This window comes from Nomascus leucogenys, chromosome X, assembly GCF_006542625.1.
Source record: "Nomascus leucogenys isolate Asia chromosome X, Asia_NLE_v1, whole genome shotgun sequence".
Lineage (NCBI taxonomy): Eukaryota > Metazoa > Chordata > Mammalia > Primates > Hylobatidae > Nomascus > Nomascus leucogenys.
The window spans coordinates 63235087-63254427 of NC_044406.1; the positions used below are offsets into that span (position 1 = coordinate 63235087).

The 19341-nt window shown below is 44.1% G+C and overlaps 1 protein-coding gene across 6 annotated transcripts in view; it reads left to right on the forward strand.

Annotated features, from left to right (window-relative positions):
• The first annotated feature begins 379 nt into the window (after positions 1 to 379).
• Positions 380 to 19341, forward strand: part of TAF1 (TATA-box binding protein associated factor 1) — a 98200-nt gene continuing 79238 nt past the window's right edge. For 3 of the 6 annotated variants that reach the window (XM_030806630.1, XM_030806631.1, XM_030806635.1), the window contains exons 1-14: positions 383 to 635; positions 1941 to 2055; positions 2491 to 2607; positions 8186 to 8305; positions 9974 to 10215; positions 10620 to 10838; positions 11252 to 11470; positions 11841 to 12048; positions 14748 to 14924; positions 15520 to 15647; positions 15745 to 15852; positions 15975 to 16148; positions 16944 to 17117; positions 17920 to 18024. In XM_030806630.1, the coding sequence (XP_030662490.1) occupies positions 456 to 635; positions 1941 to 2055; positions 2491 to 2607; positions 8186 to 8305; positions 9974 to 10215; positions 10620 to 10838; positions 11252 to 11470; positions 11841 to 12048; positions 14748 to 14924; positions 15520 to 15647; positions 15745 to 15852; positions 15975 to 16148; positions 16944 to 17117; positions 17920 to 18024 (2286 nt within the window). In that variant the 5' untranslated portion in view covers positions 383 to 455. Of the gene's footprint in view, positions 636 to 1940; positions 2056 to 2490; positions 2608 to 8185; positions 8306 to 9973; positions 10216 to 10619; positions 10839 to 11251; positions 11471 to 11840; positions 12049 to 14747; positions 14925 to 15519; positions 15648 to 15744; positions 15853 to 15974; positions 16149 to 16943; positions 17118 to 17919; positions 18025 to 19341 lie in introns of those variants that run through there. The other 3 variants (XM_030806632.1, XM_030806633.1, XM_030806634.1) reach the window with 2 other exon arrangements.

The following is a 19341-nucleotide window of genomic DNA, read 5'->3' on the forward strand; positions in this document are numbered from 1 at the left end:
GGAGCGGTGAAATTGCAGGCAGCACAAAGACCGGCTCTTATCCTTACTTCCGGGTATTGTGGCACAGGAACCCGACGTTGCCTGATCGTAAGCCACGTGACCCGAGCAGCTCCTTCTGATTGGAGGAAGAGCCGCTGCTCTAATTCGGTGCCGTGAGAACGCTCGCGCGCAGAGCAGTGGGAGCGGGCGGGACTGAATATTTTCTTTGACCAACCACTTTCCACATATCCATCCTCCTGATCCCGTAGCGTCGAATCAAAAGCCGCTAGTAAAGTAGTTACTTCTTTCTCTTAGGATAGCCGGTCTTTCCGGGTTTTTTCCGCCCCCTTCCCCTCTCCCCGCTTCCTCCTCCCCTCCCCTCCCCTCCCCCTCTGTATTCAGCTTCCGGTAGAGGCTGGTAGGGTAAGGGAGTTCAGTAAGTCACTTCTGGGCGACTGTTGTTTTATTTCCGGTCTATGGGACCCGGCTGCGATTTGCTGCTGCGGGCAGCAACTACCGTCACTGCTGCCGCCATCATGTCAGACACGGATAGCGACGAAGATTCCACTGGAGGCGGCCCATTTTCTTTAGCGGGTTTCCTTTTCGGCAACATCAATGGAGCCGGGCAGCTGGAGGGGGAAAGCGTCTTGGATGATGTGAGGGGGTGGGCGTGGGAGTAGGGCTGGGGGGGTTGCGGCTAAGCAGAGAGGAAGGAGGTGCAGCGAGGAAAGGAGAGGGTGCTCAGGCAGCGAGAACAGGGCACAGCTAACGCCGGGGAGGAGGATCCCGTCCTCATGGGTGCGGGAGCAACGTGGCGTGGGAGTGATCAGTTCTTGGGGAGGGTGGGCAGAAAAGAGCGAGGCGAGCCCGGGGCCAGGGGCGCAAGGAATGGTGGCTTTGGAGCTAGCGCTCTGCCGACCAGACAATAGGACACATGCTCGTTTCGCCTACTGAGATGGCTTCCCACCTGCTTGGAGATTCTTGACACTGCCTGCCCCTCTGACATCGCTGACCTGAGATGGCTCTATAGAGCCAGAGGACTGGACAGGACCTGCCACCCGCTCGTTTGGTTCCGGCCCCAGGCTTAGTACAATGGGGTGTTCCTAGCACCCGGGCAGGCCTCCTGGTCCCAGTGCGCCTTTTAGGTGGTTCTCCTAGCGTCTTCACTGACTTCCGTGAAATAGTGTCCTGAGCCCTAGTGAAACTACCCCGCCTTCACTTAGGCCCGTTTTCTTGAGGAGTGAAGCTGTCGGCCGCTGTGGCCCTTCCTGTGCCGCAGGCGCATGCGAAACAGGGCCCGAAAGAGCCCCGCCTCGCCGCCTCCAATCCCACTGATCTCCCTGCCTCGGCCCTGGTTCCGAGAACGACCGTTCCATTCGTTCAGTCTTTTTTTTTTTTTTTTTTTTTTGAGACGGAGTCTTGCTCTGTCGCCCAGGCTGGAGTGCAGTGGCGAGATCTCGGCTCACTGCAAGCTCCGCCTCCCGGGTTCACGCCGTTCTCCTGCCTCAGCCTCTCGGAGTAGCTGGGACTACAGGCGCCCGCCACCATGCCCGGCTAATTTTTTTTTGTATTTTTAGTAGAGACGGGGTTTCACTGTGGTCTCATCTCCTGACCTTGTGATCCGCCCGCCTCGGCCTCCCAAAATGCTGGGATTACAAGCGTGAGCCACCGCGCCCGGCCTCGTTCGGTCTTAGCAGTAGTTATTTGATTCGTTTTCTCTTGTAGTATTATACTTTAAAGTGTGGGCGACGCAGTCGGCTGTGGTGCTTTAATAAAGATCTGATCGATGCGGAGTTTGGTAGATGTATATTACAGTTCTTGAACGTGTTGCTTGTTTTGGCACACTGCAGAGTCATTTTTCATGTGGATTTGTGACTTTGTCGTGGACCAGGGAAATAAGCCCTGTGGTGTGGGAGTGGTAGGTTTAATTATCTTCGACTCTGGTGCTGTCCCTTTTTCAGGAATGTAAGAAGCACTTGGCAGGCTTGGGGGCTTTGGGGCTGGGCAGCCTGATCACTGAACTCACGGCAAATGAAGAATTGACCGGGACTGACGGTGCCTTGGTAAATGATGAAGGTGAAGTCTGGGTTGTGGGGAGTAGGCGGGGGAGGAGGCTAGCCACGTACTATATAGGTACTTTTTTGTGTGTGTAAGACGGAGTTCGCTCTGTCTCCCAGGTTGGAGTGCAGTGGGGCGATCTGGGCAGATTGCAACCTCCGCCACCCGGCTTGAAGCATTTCTCCTGTCTCAGCCTCCTGAGTAGCTGGGACTACAGGCACGCACCACCACGCCCGGCTAATGTTTGTATTTTTAGTAGAGATAGGGTTTCATCATATTGGTCAGACTGGTCTCGAACTCCTGACCTGAGGTGATCCGCCCGCATTGGCCTCCCAAAGTGCTGGGATTACAGGCGTGAGCCACCGCATCCAGCCTGTATGTGTACTTTTAAATGGGAATTATCTGAGGGAGTGAGGGCCGCTTACTGTTGCGATTCTCCCTGCTTTTTCATAGGGTGGGTTAGGAGTACAGAAGATGCTGTGGACTATTCAGACATCAACGAGGTGGCAGAAGATGAAAGCCGAAGATACCAGCAGACGATGGGGAGCTTGCAGCCCCTTTGCCACTCAGGTGATTCTTTGGTGTATTGGCTTGAACATTCCAGTGCATTATCCTGCTGTATAGTCCAGTTTGGGCTCTGGTTTCCATACCCGCTGTCTGCCATTGTTTCTACTCTCTATGCCTTTGCTTTGGCTCCTCCTCTCCCTTTGTCAGGTCAGTTCCAAGTAGCTGCCATGTTTTTTTGTGTTCTGGCCAGTCTTAACCGTGCTCATGTGGTTATTCCTCATACTGTTCAGTCATGAATTCTTGGTTAATGACAAGTAGCTTTCTTGTCACCTCGTATTTGAATACCTACAGGATTTGTGAGATACACTTCAAAGTTGGAAACTATGAAACAAATTCAGTTTTTGCCCTTAAGGAATTGATAGTTCAAGAAGGATACAACGTCATACATAAACAATGAACTAAGGCAGGACATGGTGGCTCACGCCAGCACTTTGGGAGGCCGAGGCGGGCAGATTACCTGAGGTCGGGAGTTTGAGACAGCCTGACCAACATGGAGAAACCCCGTCTACTAAAAATACAAAATTAGCCAGGCGTGGTGGCGCATGACTGTAATCCCAGGTACTCGGGAGGCTGAGGCAGGAGAATTGCTTCAAACCGGCAGGCGGAGGTTGCAGTGAGCCGAGATCGTGTCACTGCACTCCAGCCTGGGTAACAAGAGTGAGACACTCCGTCTCAAAAAAAAAAAAAAAAGCAATAAAAAACAACTTTTTTTTTTTTTTTCATTCTTTGCACTTCCCTGTTATACCTCTCACTGCTTGACACTCCCCCAACCCACCCCACCCCACCCGACGGAGTCTGTCTCTGTCACCAAGGCTGGAGTGCAGTGGTGCGATCTCGGCTCACTGCAACTTCCACCTACCGGGTTCAAGTGATTCTCCCACCTCAGCCTCCCCAGTAGCTGGGACTACAGGCGTGCGCTACCACTCCCGGCTAATTTTTTTTGTATTTTTAGTAGAGATGAGGTTTCGCCATGTTGGCCAGGCTGGTCTCGAACTCCTGACCTCAGGTAATCCGCCCACCTTTGCCTCCCAAAGTGTTGGGATTACAGGTGTGAGCCACTCCGCCTGGCCTGCTTGAAACTTTTATGTGAAGTTGCTCGTTATTTATTCATCGTCCACCTCTTCGAACTAGATTTCAGGCTGCTGATAAATGTAGATAAAACCTTGGTAAATACTTGAACTTAGTTTTTTCGGGACAGCTTATGGATTTGAGTGCTACTTATATGAAAAGAATTAACTGTACTGCATATACAAAAAGTAACCCACGAAAAATAGAAGATATAAGCCCTGCCTTTAAGGATATTGTTATCTTGTGGGGAAGATGACATGAACAAATGCAGAACAATTATTCATAGTAAGACAAACCACCTATGAGCTCATGTTTCTGTATATAGAGTGTTACATTTAGTTTTGATGGGCTGCAAGAATAGGTAAGTCAATAGCTGTCATTTTTGAGCAACCTGACTAGAGGGAGATGGTGGCAGTTATTTTCAGTAGAAGTTATAATTTCCAGGTTCGTGTTGTCTTGACTAGGGATGGTAAGGAAAAGGCTGAGAGTTTCCCTAGGTGAGTTTTATGAGCTAACTTCCTATAAAAGGAGGATGCTACTACACTTGATAGAATCTCAGTACTCTGGGATGCTCATTTCTAAGTTCTCTTGTCCTCTAGGGGTGCCTTCACCTATACCCTTAGCTTTTTCCTTCCTTGGCATTGGCTCCTTTGCATGGTTTGGTTTACGAGGGTGCTTCTTTGGAATAATTGGAAGTGGGTGTAGATTGCTAATAAAGCTTTCATGGAGGTGAATTTTGAGTAAAATTTTGAAAGTGAGGCAAGGTTTGGTGGAGAAGGAGCAGCACGGGATTTTGGTTTAGAAACATGGCTTGTCTAAAGGTTTGGAGATACTTAGAAATAAGCAAGTAGTTGTGTGGAGGGGGGAGTTAGCCAGTAGGTTTTCTTGAAAGGAGTAGAAAACATGCTGCCAAATAGCAAGAACCAAGGATACAGCAATTTCACAGTACCTTTATGTATGCATTACTTGGGATTTGATGACATAAGGAATTGTAAACCAACATAGACTGTTGAGTGAGAGGCAGGATGGTATAATGAAAAGAAAAGGACTTTGGAGTCAAAGTGTCCTAGGCTTAGAGTGTCATAGATTCAAATTCCAACTCCATATTTAGTGTGACCCTGAGCAGGTTGCTGAATCTCTGAGGCTTGGATTTCTCATTTGTAATAATCCCCCAGTTTTCTTGTCTATAGTAAAGGTGATAATAGCAATACTTTTGTGAGAATTTAAGTTCATTATCACATGATGTAAAAGCACATAGTATAATATTATGGTAAATGCTCTGTAAATATTAGTTGGCTTTCCTTTTTTTCTGCTTTGCTAGTTTATAGTCTTAGAGGCTTCCCTTTCTGAGGCTTTAGAAGAGTGATACTTGTCGCTCTGGGGTTTTGATTAGTAAAAGAGTGAATGTGACACCAACTTGCAGGCTGTTCTTGCAGGCTAGAGATGTAAAGTTATTAAGGTCCGAGGTAGGGCGACAGTTGTAGAAAGTGATACCTAGGGTCAGGCCAGGCGTGGTGACTCACGCCTGTAATCCCAGCACTTTGGGAGGCCAAGGTGGACGGATAACTTGAGGTCAGGAGTTCAAGTCCAGCCTGACCAACATGGTGAAACCCCGTCTGTACTAAAAATGCAGAAATTAGCCGGGTGTGTTGGCACATGTCTGTAATCCCAGCTACTTGGGAGGCTGAGGCAGGAGAATCACTTGAACCCAGGAGGCAGAGGTTGCAGTGAGCTGAGATCATGCCACTGCACTCCAGCCTGGGTGACAAGAGCAAAACTCCGCCTCAAAAAAAAAAAAAGATAGCTAGGGTCAAACTTAGAAGATACTGATAAAGTATTGTAGGACTTGGTTGCCTATAGTCCCAGCTACTCAGGAGGCTGTGGCGGGAAGATAACTTGAGCCCAGGAGTTGGAGGTTGCAGTGAGCTATGATTGAGCCTCTGTGCTCTAGCCTGGGCAACAGAGCAAGACCTCGTCTCAAAAAAAAAAAATAAAATACAGGGCTTGGTGAGTGAGGAATTGTGTTGGAAAGAGTGTAGGCTTTGTTGTTAAACCAGGCTTGAATTCTGATTTTGTCACTTAAAATTCAGTCTCTTCCGTATCTCAGGATAATTCCTGTTTTAAAGTGTTATTGGGAGGATTATACATAAAACAGCTAGAAATGCCTGGCACACAATGGAAGTTTAATAGTAGGAAGTTGCTATACTTACTTTTTTTTTTTTGAGACAGAGTCTGGCTCTGTCACCCAGGCTGGAGTGCAGCGGCACGATCTCAGCTCACTGTAAGCTCCGCCTCCCAGGTTCACGCCATTCTCCGGCCTCAGTCTCCCGGAGTAGCTGGGACTATAGGCGCCCGCTACCACACCGGGCTAATTTTTTGTATTTTTAGTAGAGATGGGGTTTCACAGTGTTAGCCAGGGTGGTCTTGATCTCCTGACCTCGTGATCCACCAGCCTTGGCCTCCCAAAGTGCTGGGATTACAGGCATGAGCCACCATACCTGGCCACTTTTTTTTTTTTTTTTTTTTTTGAGACAGAATCTTACTGTGTCGCCCAGGCTGGAGTGCAGTGGCGCAATCTGGGCTCACTGTAACCTCTGCCTCCCTGGTTCAAGCGTTTCTCCTGCCTCAGCCTCCTGAGTAGCTGGGATACAGGCCCGTGCCACCTCTCCCAGCTAATTTTTTGAATTTTAGTGGAGAGTACGTTTCACCATGTTGCCTAGGCTGGTCTTGAACTCCTGAGCTCAGGCAATCCACTCGCCTCAGCCTCCCAAAGTGCTGGGATTACAGGTGTGAGCCACCTCACTGGCCCTATACTTACTATTTGTAATGATCAATTGGATAAATGTATATTGGGGGTTACAAGATTGATGAAGGAGACAGTGGACTAAAGTCATAAGCTGGGAAAATGCATATGGATGTGATGTTGATAGGGAATTTAAAAGTGATAAAGGATATTTCAGTGTTTTATAAGGTACAGTTGTTAAATATCTGAGTAGAAAGATTCCTTAGGAAGCAGAAGAGTCGTGGAATTGTAGAGGAGGTAAATTAGGGCCGCATATGTAGATTTGGGTTTAATCTAGGTGAAGGTGATTCTTGAGAAAGGGAATAGGGAATGTATAGGGGAATAAAAGCAGAGTCTTTAGGACGAAGTCTTGAGTGATGCCAATGGTTAAAGGGCAGTGAAAAGAGTAATAAACTGCAGATGATAGATAGAAAAAGTGTGTCATCTCTCATTTGAGAGATGAGAAGAAAGACCAGTCTTATGGGAAACTGACAGAGGGAGAAGATTCCCAAAGTGCTGGGATTACAGGTGCGAGCCACTGTGCCCAGCCCAGTATGAAAATTCTAAAAAAGATATGGTCAGGAAGGGAGCAAAGGTTTCAAGCAGCTCTTGGAAATGCTTTCATATGTTGTATGATTTTTTTTTTTTTTTTTTTGGAGACAGTTTCACTCTGTCACCCAGGCTGGAGTGCAGTGGCACAATCTTGGCTTACTGCAACCTTCACCTCCCAGTTCAAGTGCTTCTTGTGCCTCAGCCTCCCAAGTAGCTGGGATTACAGGCACATGCTACCACTCCTGGCTAGTTTTTGTATTTTTGACAGAGATGGGGTTTTGTCATGTTGGCCAGGCTGGTCTCCGAACTCCTGACCTCAGGTGATCTGCCTGCCTCAGCCTCCCAGAGTGCTGGCGTGAGCCACCATGCCCAGCCATCATATCTTGTATGAGATATTATACATGTTATAGCAGTTGACTTGCACTGTGATGTCATCTCTTTCTGAAGGCTAAAGCTACGTTTCAGATATATATGTAAAATATTTTGAGGCATGGTCTTACTCTGTCACACGATTACTGCTCATCAAAGCCTTGACCTCCTGGGCTCAAACTGTCCCCCGACCTCAGCCTCCTGAGTAGCTGGTACTACAGGCGTGTGCCACCACGCCTAGCTAATTTTTGTATTTTTTGTAGAGATGGGGTTTCTCCATGTTGTTTAGGCTGGTCTTGAAATTCTGGGCTCAAGTGATCTGCCCATCTTGGCCTCCCAAAGTGCTGGGATTACAGGCGTGAGCCATCATGCCTGGCCCTCACCTTGCTTTTTTCACTTGTGTGTTCTTAAGGGATATGCATAGTGCTTCATGTGGTGCTTTAAATTATTGAGTGGCCCTGTAATCCCAGCACTTTGGGAGGCTGAGGCAGGTGGATCACGAGGTCAGGAGTTCGAGACCAGCCTGACCGACATGGAGAAACCCCGTCTCTACTAAAAATACAAAAATTAGCTGGGCGTGGTGGCACATGCCTGTAATCCCAGCTACTCAGGAGGCTGAGGCAGGAGAATCACTTGAACTCAGGAGGCAGAGGTTGCAGTGAGCCGAGATTGCGCTGCTGCACTCCAGCCTGGGCGAGAGAGCGAGACTCTGTCTCAAAAAAAAAAAAAAAAAAATTGAGTGGCAAGGAAGCTTAAGGCGGTTGTATAATATTTTGGATATTGAGGAGATCACATTCTTGGTTTTACTAGATTATGATGAAGATGACTATGATGCTGATTGTGAAGACATTGATTGCAAGTTGATGCCTCCTCCACCTCCACCCCCGGGACCAATGAAGAAGGATAAGGACCAGGATGCTATTACCGGTGGTAAGTAGAGATTGTCTACTTTTGTCTTAGGAGCAAGTTTCCATTCATAAGTCCAGGCTTGTGGCACACACATAAGGGACAAACTTAAGCTTATACGAAAGGACAAAACTTCTAGAAATAATTCATACAATCTCAAATTTTAGTATTAAAGGGAAGTTTTACTTTTAAAACATTTGGCAACAGTATTTTAACATGTGCTCAAGAAATAGTTTAGTCAGTGGTTCTCAAATCTGGCTACCCGTCAGAATCACTTAGAGTCTTTAAAAAAAAAAAAAAACAAATACGTGACTTTTACCCCTTGAGCCTGATTCAGAAGATCTTGGGTAGAGTCCAGGAATTTAATTTTATTAAATTAATTAAAATTTTTTTGAGAAAGAGTCTTGTTGTGTTGCCCAGGTTGGAGTGCAGTAGCACGATCTTGGCTCACTGCAACCTCCGCCTCCCGGGTTCAAGTGATTCTCGTGCCTCAGCCTCCAGAGTAGGGGCTGGAACTCCTGACCTCAAGTGATCCACTCGCCTTGGCCTTCCAAAGTGCTGGGATTACAGGCGTGAGCCACTGCTGCCTGCCGAACCCAGGAATCTTAAAGAGTTTCTTAAGTAATTTATGATACAATTGATCTGTATACTGGTATTTGGAAACTACTTGTTTAGATGGCTTTATTTTAAATGAAGTGGTTAAATTAGGAAGGTGCCCTGGAATGTTGATAAATAAGATAGTGTCAACTACCAGATATTCAGAGATTTCAAGGCTGGTAGAGTCTTCAGTGTTTATTTTACCTGTTCCTATAACAATAACTGTCCTAGGCTTGAAAACTGGGGAAGAGCAGTGTCTTTGACCTCCTGTATTTTGAGGCTTGTATTAACCTAAATTCTTCCTGTTGGAGTTTTAAGCCATTTCTTTTAACAGTCTGCTAAATGTCAGCTGTTAACTTTGTTTTATAGATCTTATTTATGCCAAAGAACCTTAATGTTGTCCCGTGGGCTTAAAAAAATTCTCCAGCTCATGGGTCTCTGAACTAGGACTACCTGAGTGGTATAAAGTATTACATAATTTTGCTATTGGTCACAACATTGGTTACAATATTGGTTACTTAACAGAAAGTAGGGCCAGGCGTGGTGGCTCACACCTGTAATCCGAGCACTTTGGGAGGTGGAGGCAGATCATTTGAGGTCAGGAGTTCAAGACCAGACTGGCCAAGACGGTGAAACCCCGTCTCTACTAAAAATGCAAAAATTTAGCCAGCCATGGTGGCGCATGACTGTAATCCCAGCTACTCAGGAGGCTGAGGCAGGAGAATCACTTGAACCTGAGAGATAGAGGTTTCAGTGAGCTGAGATCTCACCACTGCACTCCAGCCTGTGCGACAGAGCAAGACTCTGTCTCAAAAAAAAAAACAAAAAAAAAAAACCCAAAAGTAGTAAACATAGTAATAGTGTTTGTTTTCTCATCACAACCCTAGGGTACCAGGTACGTGGTGAGTTGGGGGATGATGGGAGATAACGAGTCAAAATGAGTTTTCTGGGTTGCATACTAGTATTATGATTTGGGTGCTTGGGCCTATATCTCCTGGCATTGAGCCATGTGTATAGCCTAAAGTGGATGTTTGCGGAATTCGAGGAAATATGTTCACAGTTACATGCCAAAGGGGTTTCTCTTCCTTGTTGCAGTGTCTGAAAATGGAGAAGGCATCATCTTGCCCTCCATCATTGCCCCTTCCTCTTTGGCCTCAGAGAAAGTGGACTTCAGTAGTTCCTCTGACTCAGAATCTGAGATGGGACCTCAGGAAGCAACACAGGCAGAATCTGAGGATGGAAAGCTGACCCTTCCATTGGCTGGGATTATGCAGCATGATGCCACCAAGCTGTTGCCAAGTGTCACAGAACTTTTTCCAGAATTTCGACCTGGAAAGGTACATTCTATGGAGAATGCTCAGATTGCAAACCACTGACCTCTTCCAAATAATGAGTTTTGTTGTTAAGATGCTGAGTATGGAATGGGGTTTCATTACTCAGTGACATATTATTGGCTATATAAGAGCTCTTCACACTGTATTAGGTCTTTTTTTTAAAGTTGTATATATTGATAGTAAATGATTTATGCAGTTCTCGTTGGAAATATCTCTGTTATCTTAAAAGAACTAGTCCAAATTATTAAGGAACGCTTCTTTCTTAGACATTATAAGTCTGAATGCGACACTCCTTTGTTTCTCCCCCACATTTGAATAGATCTCTCAAGGGAGTTTTCAGGCCCAGATGTTGCTGTTTTCCTATCTGACTTTGAGTCTGTGTCATAGTAATGTATTCTGTGTTCTAGGTGTTACGCTTTCTACGTCTTTTTGGACCAGGGAAGAATGTCCCATCTGTTTGGCGGAGTGCTCGGAGAAAGAGGAAGAAGAAGCACCGTGAGCTGATACAGGAAGAGCAGATCCAGGAGGTGGAATGCTCAGTAGAATCAGAAGTCAGCCAGAAGTCTTTGTGGAACTACGACTACGCACCACCACCACCTCCAGAGCAGTGTCTCTCTGATGATGAAGTAGGCAAAATAGAGACCTGAGATTAAGGCTTATGAGAGGAACAAATGAATTCAATGAATTCTCCCTAGTTTATGTCTAAATTGTAAATAACATCATAGCAGATAGAATTCTGTGCTAATTTTCAATGAGTAATCATGGGTTCAATCTCAGCGGCTGCCCCTTCCCTATTGTAAAAGAAAAATGTTTGGTGGGGTAGGCGGGGATGAGAGGGGTAGATGGTGATATGCTGCTGAATAAGAAGGTTTGATTGATAAGCGGAATGTGCTATGATACATCTCCACTGTTTACATTCTAACTCCAGGTAAATCATCCTCAGTTTCTCTAAATTCCCCTCCTGACTGTTAACTCTCTATATAGCTTTAGGACATCTGGGATCAGGAAATTCTCCCTGCTCTACTTTCTTCTGTTGCAGATCACAATGATGGCTCCTGTGGAGTCCAAATTTTCCCAATCAACTGGAGATATAGATAAAGTGACAGATACCAAACCAAGAGTGGCTGAGTGGCGTTATGGGCCTGCCCGACTGTGGTATGATATGCTGGGTGTCCCTGAAGATGGCAGTGGGTTTGACTATGGCTTCAAACTGAGAAAGACAGAACATGAACCTGTGATAAAATCTAGAATGATAGAGGTGAGCAACACTGGTATGTAAGAAAGGAATCAATGTACTCAGGTCCTATTACTTTTACTAACTTTACTTTTTAATTGGGGAGATACTGGGTGGTAGGGTTTCTTTGGTGGGAGATTGAGGTGTCTCAGCCTTTTATTTGGTATGGTATATCACCCTGGTAGCTAGGTCCTATTCTAAGGATTCTGTTTGTGAAATGAGTGCTGTGCCAGACTAGGAGTGGGAAGAGGCAAATATTCCTCCGTTACCAGGTGGTTGTTTCAAGTAAAGGACCACTTACAATGTGTCTGATGTATCTCTAATGTGGAATTTGGAGTGGAAACTTTGACCAGTGACCAATCAAGGATGTGTTCTTTCTTCCCTACTTACACAGGAATTTAGGAAACTTGAGGAAAACAATGGCACTGATCTTCTGGCTGATGAAAACTTCCTGATGGTGACACAGCTGCATTGGGAGGATGATATCATCTGGGATGGGGAGGATGTCAAACACAAAGGGACAAAACCTCAGCGTGCAAGCCTGGCAGGCTGGCTTCCTTCTAGCATGACTAGGAATGCGATGGCTTACAATGTTCAGCAAGGTGTGCCTCTGTGCCAGCTATGTCTAGCAGATACTGCCCTTAATCTTAGTCACCATAAGTAGGCTTAGCTGTGATTTTTTTTTTTTCTTTTGTGAGACAGAGTTTTGCTCTTGTTGCCCAGGATGGAGTGCAATGGTGCAGTCTCGGCACACCGCAACCTCCACCTCCCGGGTTCAAGCAATTCTCCTGCCTCAGCCTCCGGAGTGGCTGGGATTACAGGTGTGTGCCACCACGCCCGACTAATTTTTGTATTTTTAATAGAGATGGGGTTTCTCCATGTTGGTCAGGCTGATCTCGAACTCCCGACCTCAGGTGATCACCCGCCTCGGCCTCCCAAAGTGCTGGGATTACAGGTGTGAGCCACCACGCCCGGCTGGCTGTGATGTTCTGAGCTGCCAAGAGATAGTGAAATGTTTAGGATCTGAGGCCTAATTCTAGTCCCTGTAATTTTTATTTTGTGCTCAACCTGGAGGGAGATAGTCCATGTAATTTTTTGCCCCGTGAAGAAGCTAGGCCAGACTCAGGTTTCTTAAAAACATGTGATAAAGATCTTTTTTTTTTTTTTTTTTTTTTTTGAGACAGAGTCTTGCTTGCTCTGTTGCCTGGGCCGGAGTGTAGTGGCGCAGTCTCAGCTCACTACAGTCTCTCCGTCCTGGGCTCAGGCGATTCTCCTGCCTCAGCCTCTCGAGTAGCTGGGATTACAGGCATGCGCCACCATGCCCAGCTAATTTTGTATTTTTAGTAGTGATGGGGTTTCTGCATGTTGGTCAGCCTGGTCTCGAACTCCCGACCTTAGGTGATCTACCTGCCCCAGCCTCCCAAAGTGCTGGGATTACAGTCATGAGCCACCATGCCTGGCCTGAAGTTACAGATCTTTCTGAACTATAACAGTACTTTATAGTATATTTTTGTTTCCCAAGTCCCTTTGTATTTAGAATTCTAGTTTCCTTTTTTTTTCCTTAAATAGGTTTTTTTTTTTTTAAGGTACGCCATGATTAATGTAAAAAACTTTGAAAATACAGTATAGTGTTAAAGTCACTGGTAATCTATCTGGAGATTATCAACTGTTAATTTTTGGTGTATTTTCAGTGTTCTGTGTGTGTATGTAGTTGAGCTCATTTCTGTATGTACAGTTTTGCATTCTGTGCTTTTCACTTAATAAATATTTTTCTCTCTTTCATTTTTTATTTTTTGTTGTTGAGACAGGGCCTCACTTTGTTGCCCAGACTGGTTTCAAACTGCTAGACTCAAGCGATCTTCCTGCCTCGGCCTCCCAAAGTGCTGAGATTACAAGCAAGAGCCACCCCACCCAATCACATAAATATTTTCATGTCATTTAGAGTTCTTTATAAAAATGTTGAATGACATGGGAAACTCATTCATTTTATTTTAATTAAATTATTATTTTTTGTAGAGGTAGAGTCTTGCTATTGTTGGTCAGGCTGGACTCCTGGGATCAGGCGATCCTCCTGCCTCAGCCTCCCGAGTAGCCAAGACTTCAGGTGCACGCCACCACGCCTGGCTTGAGAAACTCATTTTAAATGGAAAGAAAGAAGATACGAAACAACATATATGATATCCTATTAGTGTAAATGAAAAAAAGCAGACTATATAAACATAGAAAGCTGGATTACTTTTATATTTTGGAGGAAAAACAAAATTTTTTCTTTTTTGAGACGAGTCTCTGTCGCCCAGGGTGGAATGCGTTGGCGCGATCTTGGCTCACTGCAACATCTGCCTCCCAGGTTGAAGTGATTCTTGTGCCTCAGCCTCCTGAGTAGCTGGGGTTATATAGGTGTGTACCACTGTGCCCAGCTAATTTTTGTATTTTTAGTAGAGAAGGGGTTTCACCAGGTTGGCCAGGCTGGTCTTGAACTCCTGACCTCAAGTGATCTGCCTGCCTTGGCCTCCCAAAATGCTGGGATTACAGGCGTGAGCCACCGCACCCGGATACAAAAATGTCTGATTTTTAAAACCTAAGAAATAGGTTTTTTCCCTTCCATTCTGCCCACTGTATGGGTTGTGTGTTATTACGAATGTTTCATAATTTACCAATACATGTTGCATTTGTTAATACAATTTATTACCATTTATTTTTAGCAAACTTTACCATATTATTATTGTAATTTAACCAATTCCTTAAACATTTAGGCTATTTAAATTTCAACTATTATAAACAGTATTGCAATGGACATTTTTGACTGCAACATTATTTTATTTTTGTTTATTTATTTTTTGAGACAGAATTTCACTCTTGTTGTCCAGGCTGGAGTGCAATGGCACGATCTCAGCTCACTGCAATCTCTGCCTCCTGGGCTCAGGTGATTCTCCTACCTTAGCCTCCTGAGTAGCTGAGATTACAGGCATGTGCCACCACACCCAGCTAATTTTTGTATTTTTTGTAAAGATGGGGTTTCTCCATGTTGGTCAGGTTGGTCTTGAACTCCTGACCTGAAGTGATCAACCTGCCTCGGCCTCCCAAAATGCTGTGATTACAGGTGTGAGCCACTGCGCCCACCCTGCAACATTATTTTAAAGTGAGAAATACACTGTGTAGGTTCCTTTTCAGTGGACACATGAGTAACTCCACTAAACTCACTCTACTAACATGAGTAACTCTTTTTATCTTTGCCAGAATCTTGATTGAAAGGGGCATAAATGTTTTCTCTGTTACTGTTTCCTCCTTGCACTTTGACTAGGTTTTGCAGCCACTCTTGATGATGACAAACCTTGGTACTCCATTTTTCCCATTGACAATGAGGATCTGGTGTACGGACGCTGGGAGGACAATATCATTTGGGATGCTCAGGCCATGCCCCGGCTGTTGGAACCTCCTGTTTTGACACTTGATCCCAATGATGAGAACCTCATTTTGGGTATATTACTGGCAGAGGCCAGTGTTCCTTCTCCTTTGACAACTTGCTGTTAATGTCAACGGGCAGGAGGAAATCAGAAGGGTTGGAGATGATTAGGACTAGAAACTTCTAGGTAGTGGCCTCAGAGAGCGAAGTTTTGGCTAGTTTATATTATTTGTGTATATGCTTAGGGAACACTCACGTAGGAATGTTGGAAAGTTGCAACTTTGAGATGTCAAGAGCATAGTTTGTTCCATTAGTGAATCATGGACTGGAAACTTCTAGGTAGCAGTTTGAGAGAGCAAAGTTGTGGCTGTTTTTATGATTTGTGTATTCCCTAGGGAAAACTCAGGACTGTCGGAAAGTACCTTTGAGATGTCAAGCGTGTAGTTCAGTTAGTGAATCGTACTAGAAGTGATTTGGGATGGGATGAAAAGATACAGCTGTAGTTCAGTTAGTAAATCATGGACTAGAAGTTATCTGGGGTGGGATGAAAGGTCTAGTTAAGAACTTCATTGGAACATCCATCACCTTAAAGAAGAAAACTGTATACTTGTCTGTAGGAAAGGTGACTCTTCAGGGAGAGCAACTCAAGTGATTTTTGTTTTATTCTCAGAAATTCCTGATGAGAAGGAAGAGGCCACCTCTAACTCCCCCTCCAAGGAGAGTAAGAAGGAATCGTCTCTGAAGAAGAGTCGAATTCTCTTAGGGAAAACAGGAGTCATCAAGGAGGAACCACAGCAGGTGTGTGAAGAAAAAAGGGGCTTGGTGTTTAGAAGAACAAAGAAAGGTAATAGAGAAGGATAGTCTGACCAAGATTTGTTTGATTATCTATCATTAGAACATGTCTCAGCCAGAAGTGAAAGATCCATGGAATCTCTCCAATGATGAGTATTATTATCCCAAACAACAGGGTCTTCGAGGTACCTTTGGAGGGAATATTATCCAGGTACAAATAGTGTCTTTTCTGTGGTAGAGGAGAACCCCATGGCTTTGTTCTGACGGAGGATATGGGAAAATCTTGCGTAGGATGGAATTAGCTAATTTTAACCCTTCTGTTTCCTGTTTTAGCATTCAATTCCTGCTGTGGAATTACGGCAGCCCTTCTTTCCCACCCACATGGGGCCCATCAAACTCCGGCAGTTCCATCGCCCACCTCTGAAAAAGTACTCATTTGGTGCACTCTCTCAGCCAGGTCCCCACTCAGTCCAACCTTTGCTAAAGCACATCAAAAAAAAGGCCAAGGTATAACTGAATTCTGGTTAGAAAACAGCTATAAAGGATATTGGGGTATAAATTAAGGGAATGTACCAGGTATTAGATTGTATCAGGGAACTGGTTATTTTCTCAGATGTGATAGAATGTTATTTTGGTTATTTAGGAGAATGTCTTTATTCTTAGGTGATGCATGTGAAAATATTTAAAGGTGAGGTGTCAGAATGACTGCATCTTTCAAAAACTCCAGCAAAGTCTATAGAAAGATAAAGGTTTTAAAAAATGGCAAAATATAAACAGCGACGTGGGATAATAAATGTTCATAGTACAGTCGTCCTTAGGTATCTTTGGGAGATTCGTTCTGGGACCTTCTCTGGATACCAAAATCTTTAGATGTTCCAGTTTCTGATAAAATGGCATAATATTTGCACATAACCTATGCACATCCTCTCATATAGTTTAAATCACCTCTAGATTACTTATAATACCTACTCCAATGTAAATGCTATGTGAATAGTTGTTACACTGTTATTGTTGAGGGAATAATGACAAGAAAAGTCTGTACCTGTTCAGCACAGATGCACTTGTATTTTCTGAATATTTTCTATCTGTGGTTGGTTGAAATCACAGATGCAGAACCCATACATGGATATGGAGGGCTGACTGTACCATTCTTTGAACTTTATAGTATGTTTGAAAATTTTCATTACGAAATTGAAAAATAGGTAAAATCTTTTTGGTGTGTTTGTCTCAGATTGAAAAATGTCCTTGTGTGTGGTAGTTGTCCTGTCAGGAGCTAGATGGTATTTTCTTTGTTCTGGACAGATGAGAGAACAAGAGAGGCAAGCTTCAGGTGGTGGAGAGATGTTTTTTATGCGCACACCTCAGGACCTCACAGGCAAAGATGGAGATCTTATTCTTGCAGAATATAGTGAGGAAAATGGACCCTTAATGATGCAGGTTGGCATGGCAACCAAGATAAAGAACTATTATAAACGGGTGAGTCTCTGCTCAGAAAATTTTTTTTCCATACATGATTCTGCTTATGCTTCCATAAACTTTTATGTACAAACTTTTTGTTATTAACATAGCTGCAGTGAGACAAACTGCAAACTTACATACAAAGTTTGTTATTAACGTAGCTGTAGTTAGAGATCTACTGGTAATCTGTGAACATATACCATAAATTTCTTGGGAGAAAGGAGTGGTACCTTTTTTTGTAGTTATAACATGTTGAGCATCTCAAATCTCAAAATTCGAAATCAAAATCCAAAACTTTTTTTTTTTGAGACTGAATCTTGCTCTTTTGCCAGGCTGGAGTGCAGTGGCATGATCTCCACTCACTGCAACCTCTACCTCCCGGGTTCAGGCAATTCTCCTGCCTCAGCCTCCTGAGTAGCTGGGACTACAGGCGTGTGCCACCACACTCAGCTAATTTTTGTATTTTTAATAGAGACAGGGTTTCACCATGTTGGCCAGGATGGTCTCGATCTCTTAACCTCGTGGTCTGCCCATCTTGGCCTTCCAAAGTGCTGAGATACAGGTGTGAGCCACCATGCCCGGCCAATCCTAAACTTTTTGAGCACTATCATGATACTCAAATGCTCATTGGAGCATTTTGGATTTCCAGATTTGGGATGCCCAACTGGTAAGTATAATGCAACTATTCCAAAATCCAAAACACTTGGTCACAAGCATTTTGGATGAGGGATACTCAACCTGTATTAGTAAAGTGCTGTGCTCATATTTTGTAGGATTATTGATATATTCTAAATAACTGGGTCTTATGTGTTCCTTATAGAAACCTGGAAAAGATCCTGGAGCACCAGATTGTAAATATGGGGAAACTGTTTACTGCCATACATCTCCTTTCCTGGGCTCTCTCCATCCTGGCCAATTGCTGCAAGTGAGGAATTCTTTCCTGTTTTTACTGTTAACTAAGGAAATTAATAAATGAGGAACCAGTCAGCTCAGAAAGAACTATTATAATTCTAGTTGATTGAGATGCTTTAATTTTAAGTACAAAGAAATTAAGTATAATCCAAAAATGTTTTAAAGAAATCTTTTTCTTAAAACTGGCTGTGAATTGTGTTATTCTTAGGCTAAATGTAAAATAGGTTTTTAAAAATCACACTGGTAAGCTCAGTAACATCTGGGAAGCATAAGGAAGTCAACCTAGGATGAATTTACTATAATTTATGAATGTTTAATTTTTGTGTATAAAATTGATAACATTTTGATCACATTAGCTGTGGTTATTGTGAATATGGAACCACACCTGAACTGTGCCATCTACAGTCCCCAGCCATAGTAAAATGCTTTTTTTTTCCTCCTTTGTTCTAATGGGTGTAAAGAGGCTCTCTTGTAACAGCTTTTATATATTCAAGGGGGGAAGTATGATGGTCCACAAATGATGTGGAAAATCTCTAGCACCCTCCCATCTTGTTTTTTTTCTCCATTTCATTTCTCTTGGCAATCTTAACCATTTGTCCTACTCTTATACCTAGTTTATTCTACTGTTGGTATTGTTTATTCTCCTAAAGCATCTGCAAAGCTCAGTTTTTTTCTTTATCCTTTACATTCATAGTCTATTGCCAACCAGATGTTTAGTATCATCTTTGTATTGTTCTTCTCCTTTCCCTGGAACTTTCTGTTGAGGTTTTCTACCAATTCAGCCTCTTCTTTTGTGGCTACTTTTGTAGTCTCTTAAAGATCTTTTTCTGGCCGATCGTGGTGGCTCACGCCTGTAATCCCAGCACTTTGGGAGGCCTAGATGGGCGAATCACCTGAGGTCAGGAATTTGAGACCAGTCTGACCAACATGGAGAAACTCTGCCTCTACTCAAAATACAAAATTAGCCGGGCGTGGTGGCACATGCCTGTAATCCCAGCTACTCGGGAGGCTGAGGCAGGAGAATCACTTGAACCTGGGAGGTGGAGGTTGCAGTGAGCCGAGATCGTGCCATTGCACTCCAGCCTGGGCAACAAGAGTGAAACTCCATCTCAAAAAAAAAGAAGATATTTTTCTGTATTCTTCTGCAATTCTTTTTCTGCCTATATTTCACATTTAGAATTTTCTTTCCACACTCCGTGACGGTCTTCCCTCTTTCTGTCTACTCTTCTGATTTTCGGGGAAGGCTTTCCTTAGACTCAGGCTTCTTGTGGCAGTTGATCCCTATCTTGCCTCTACTTAAACTAGCTCAAATATTTCTGTTCAGCTGTCC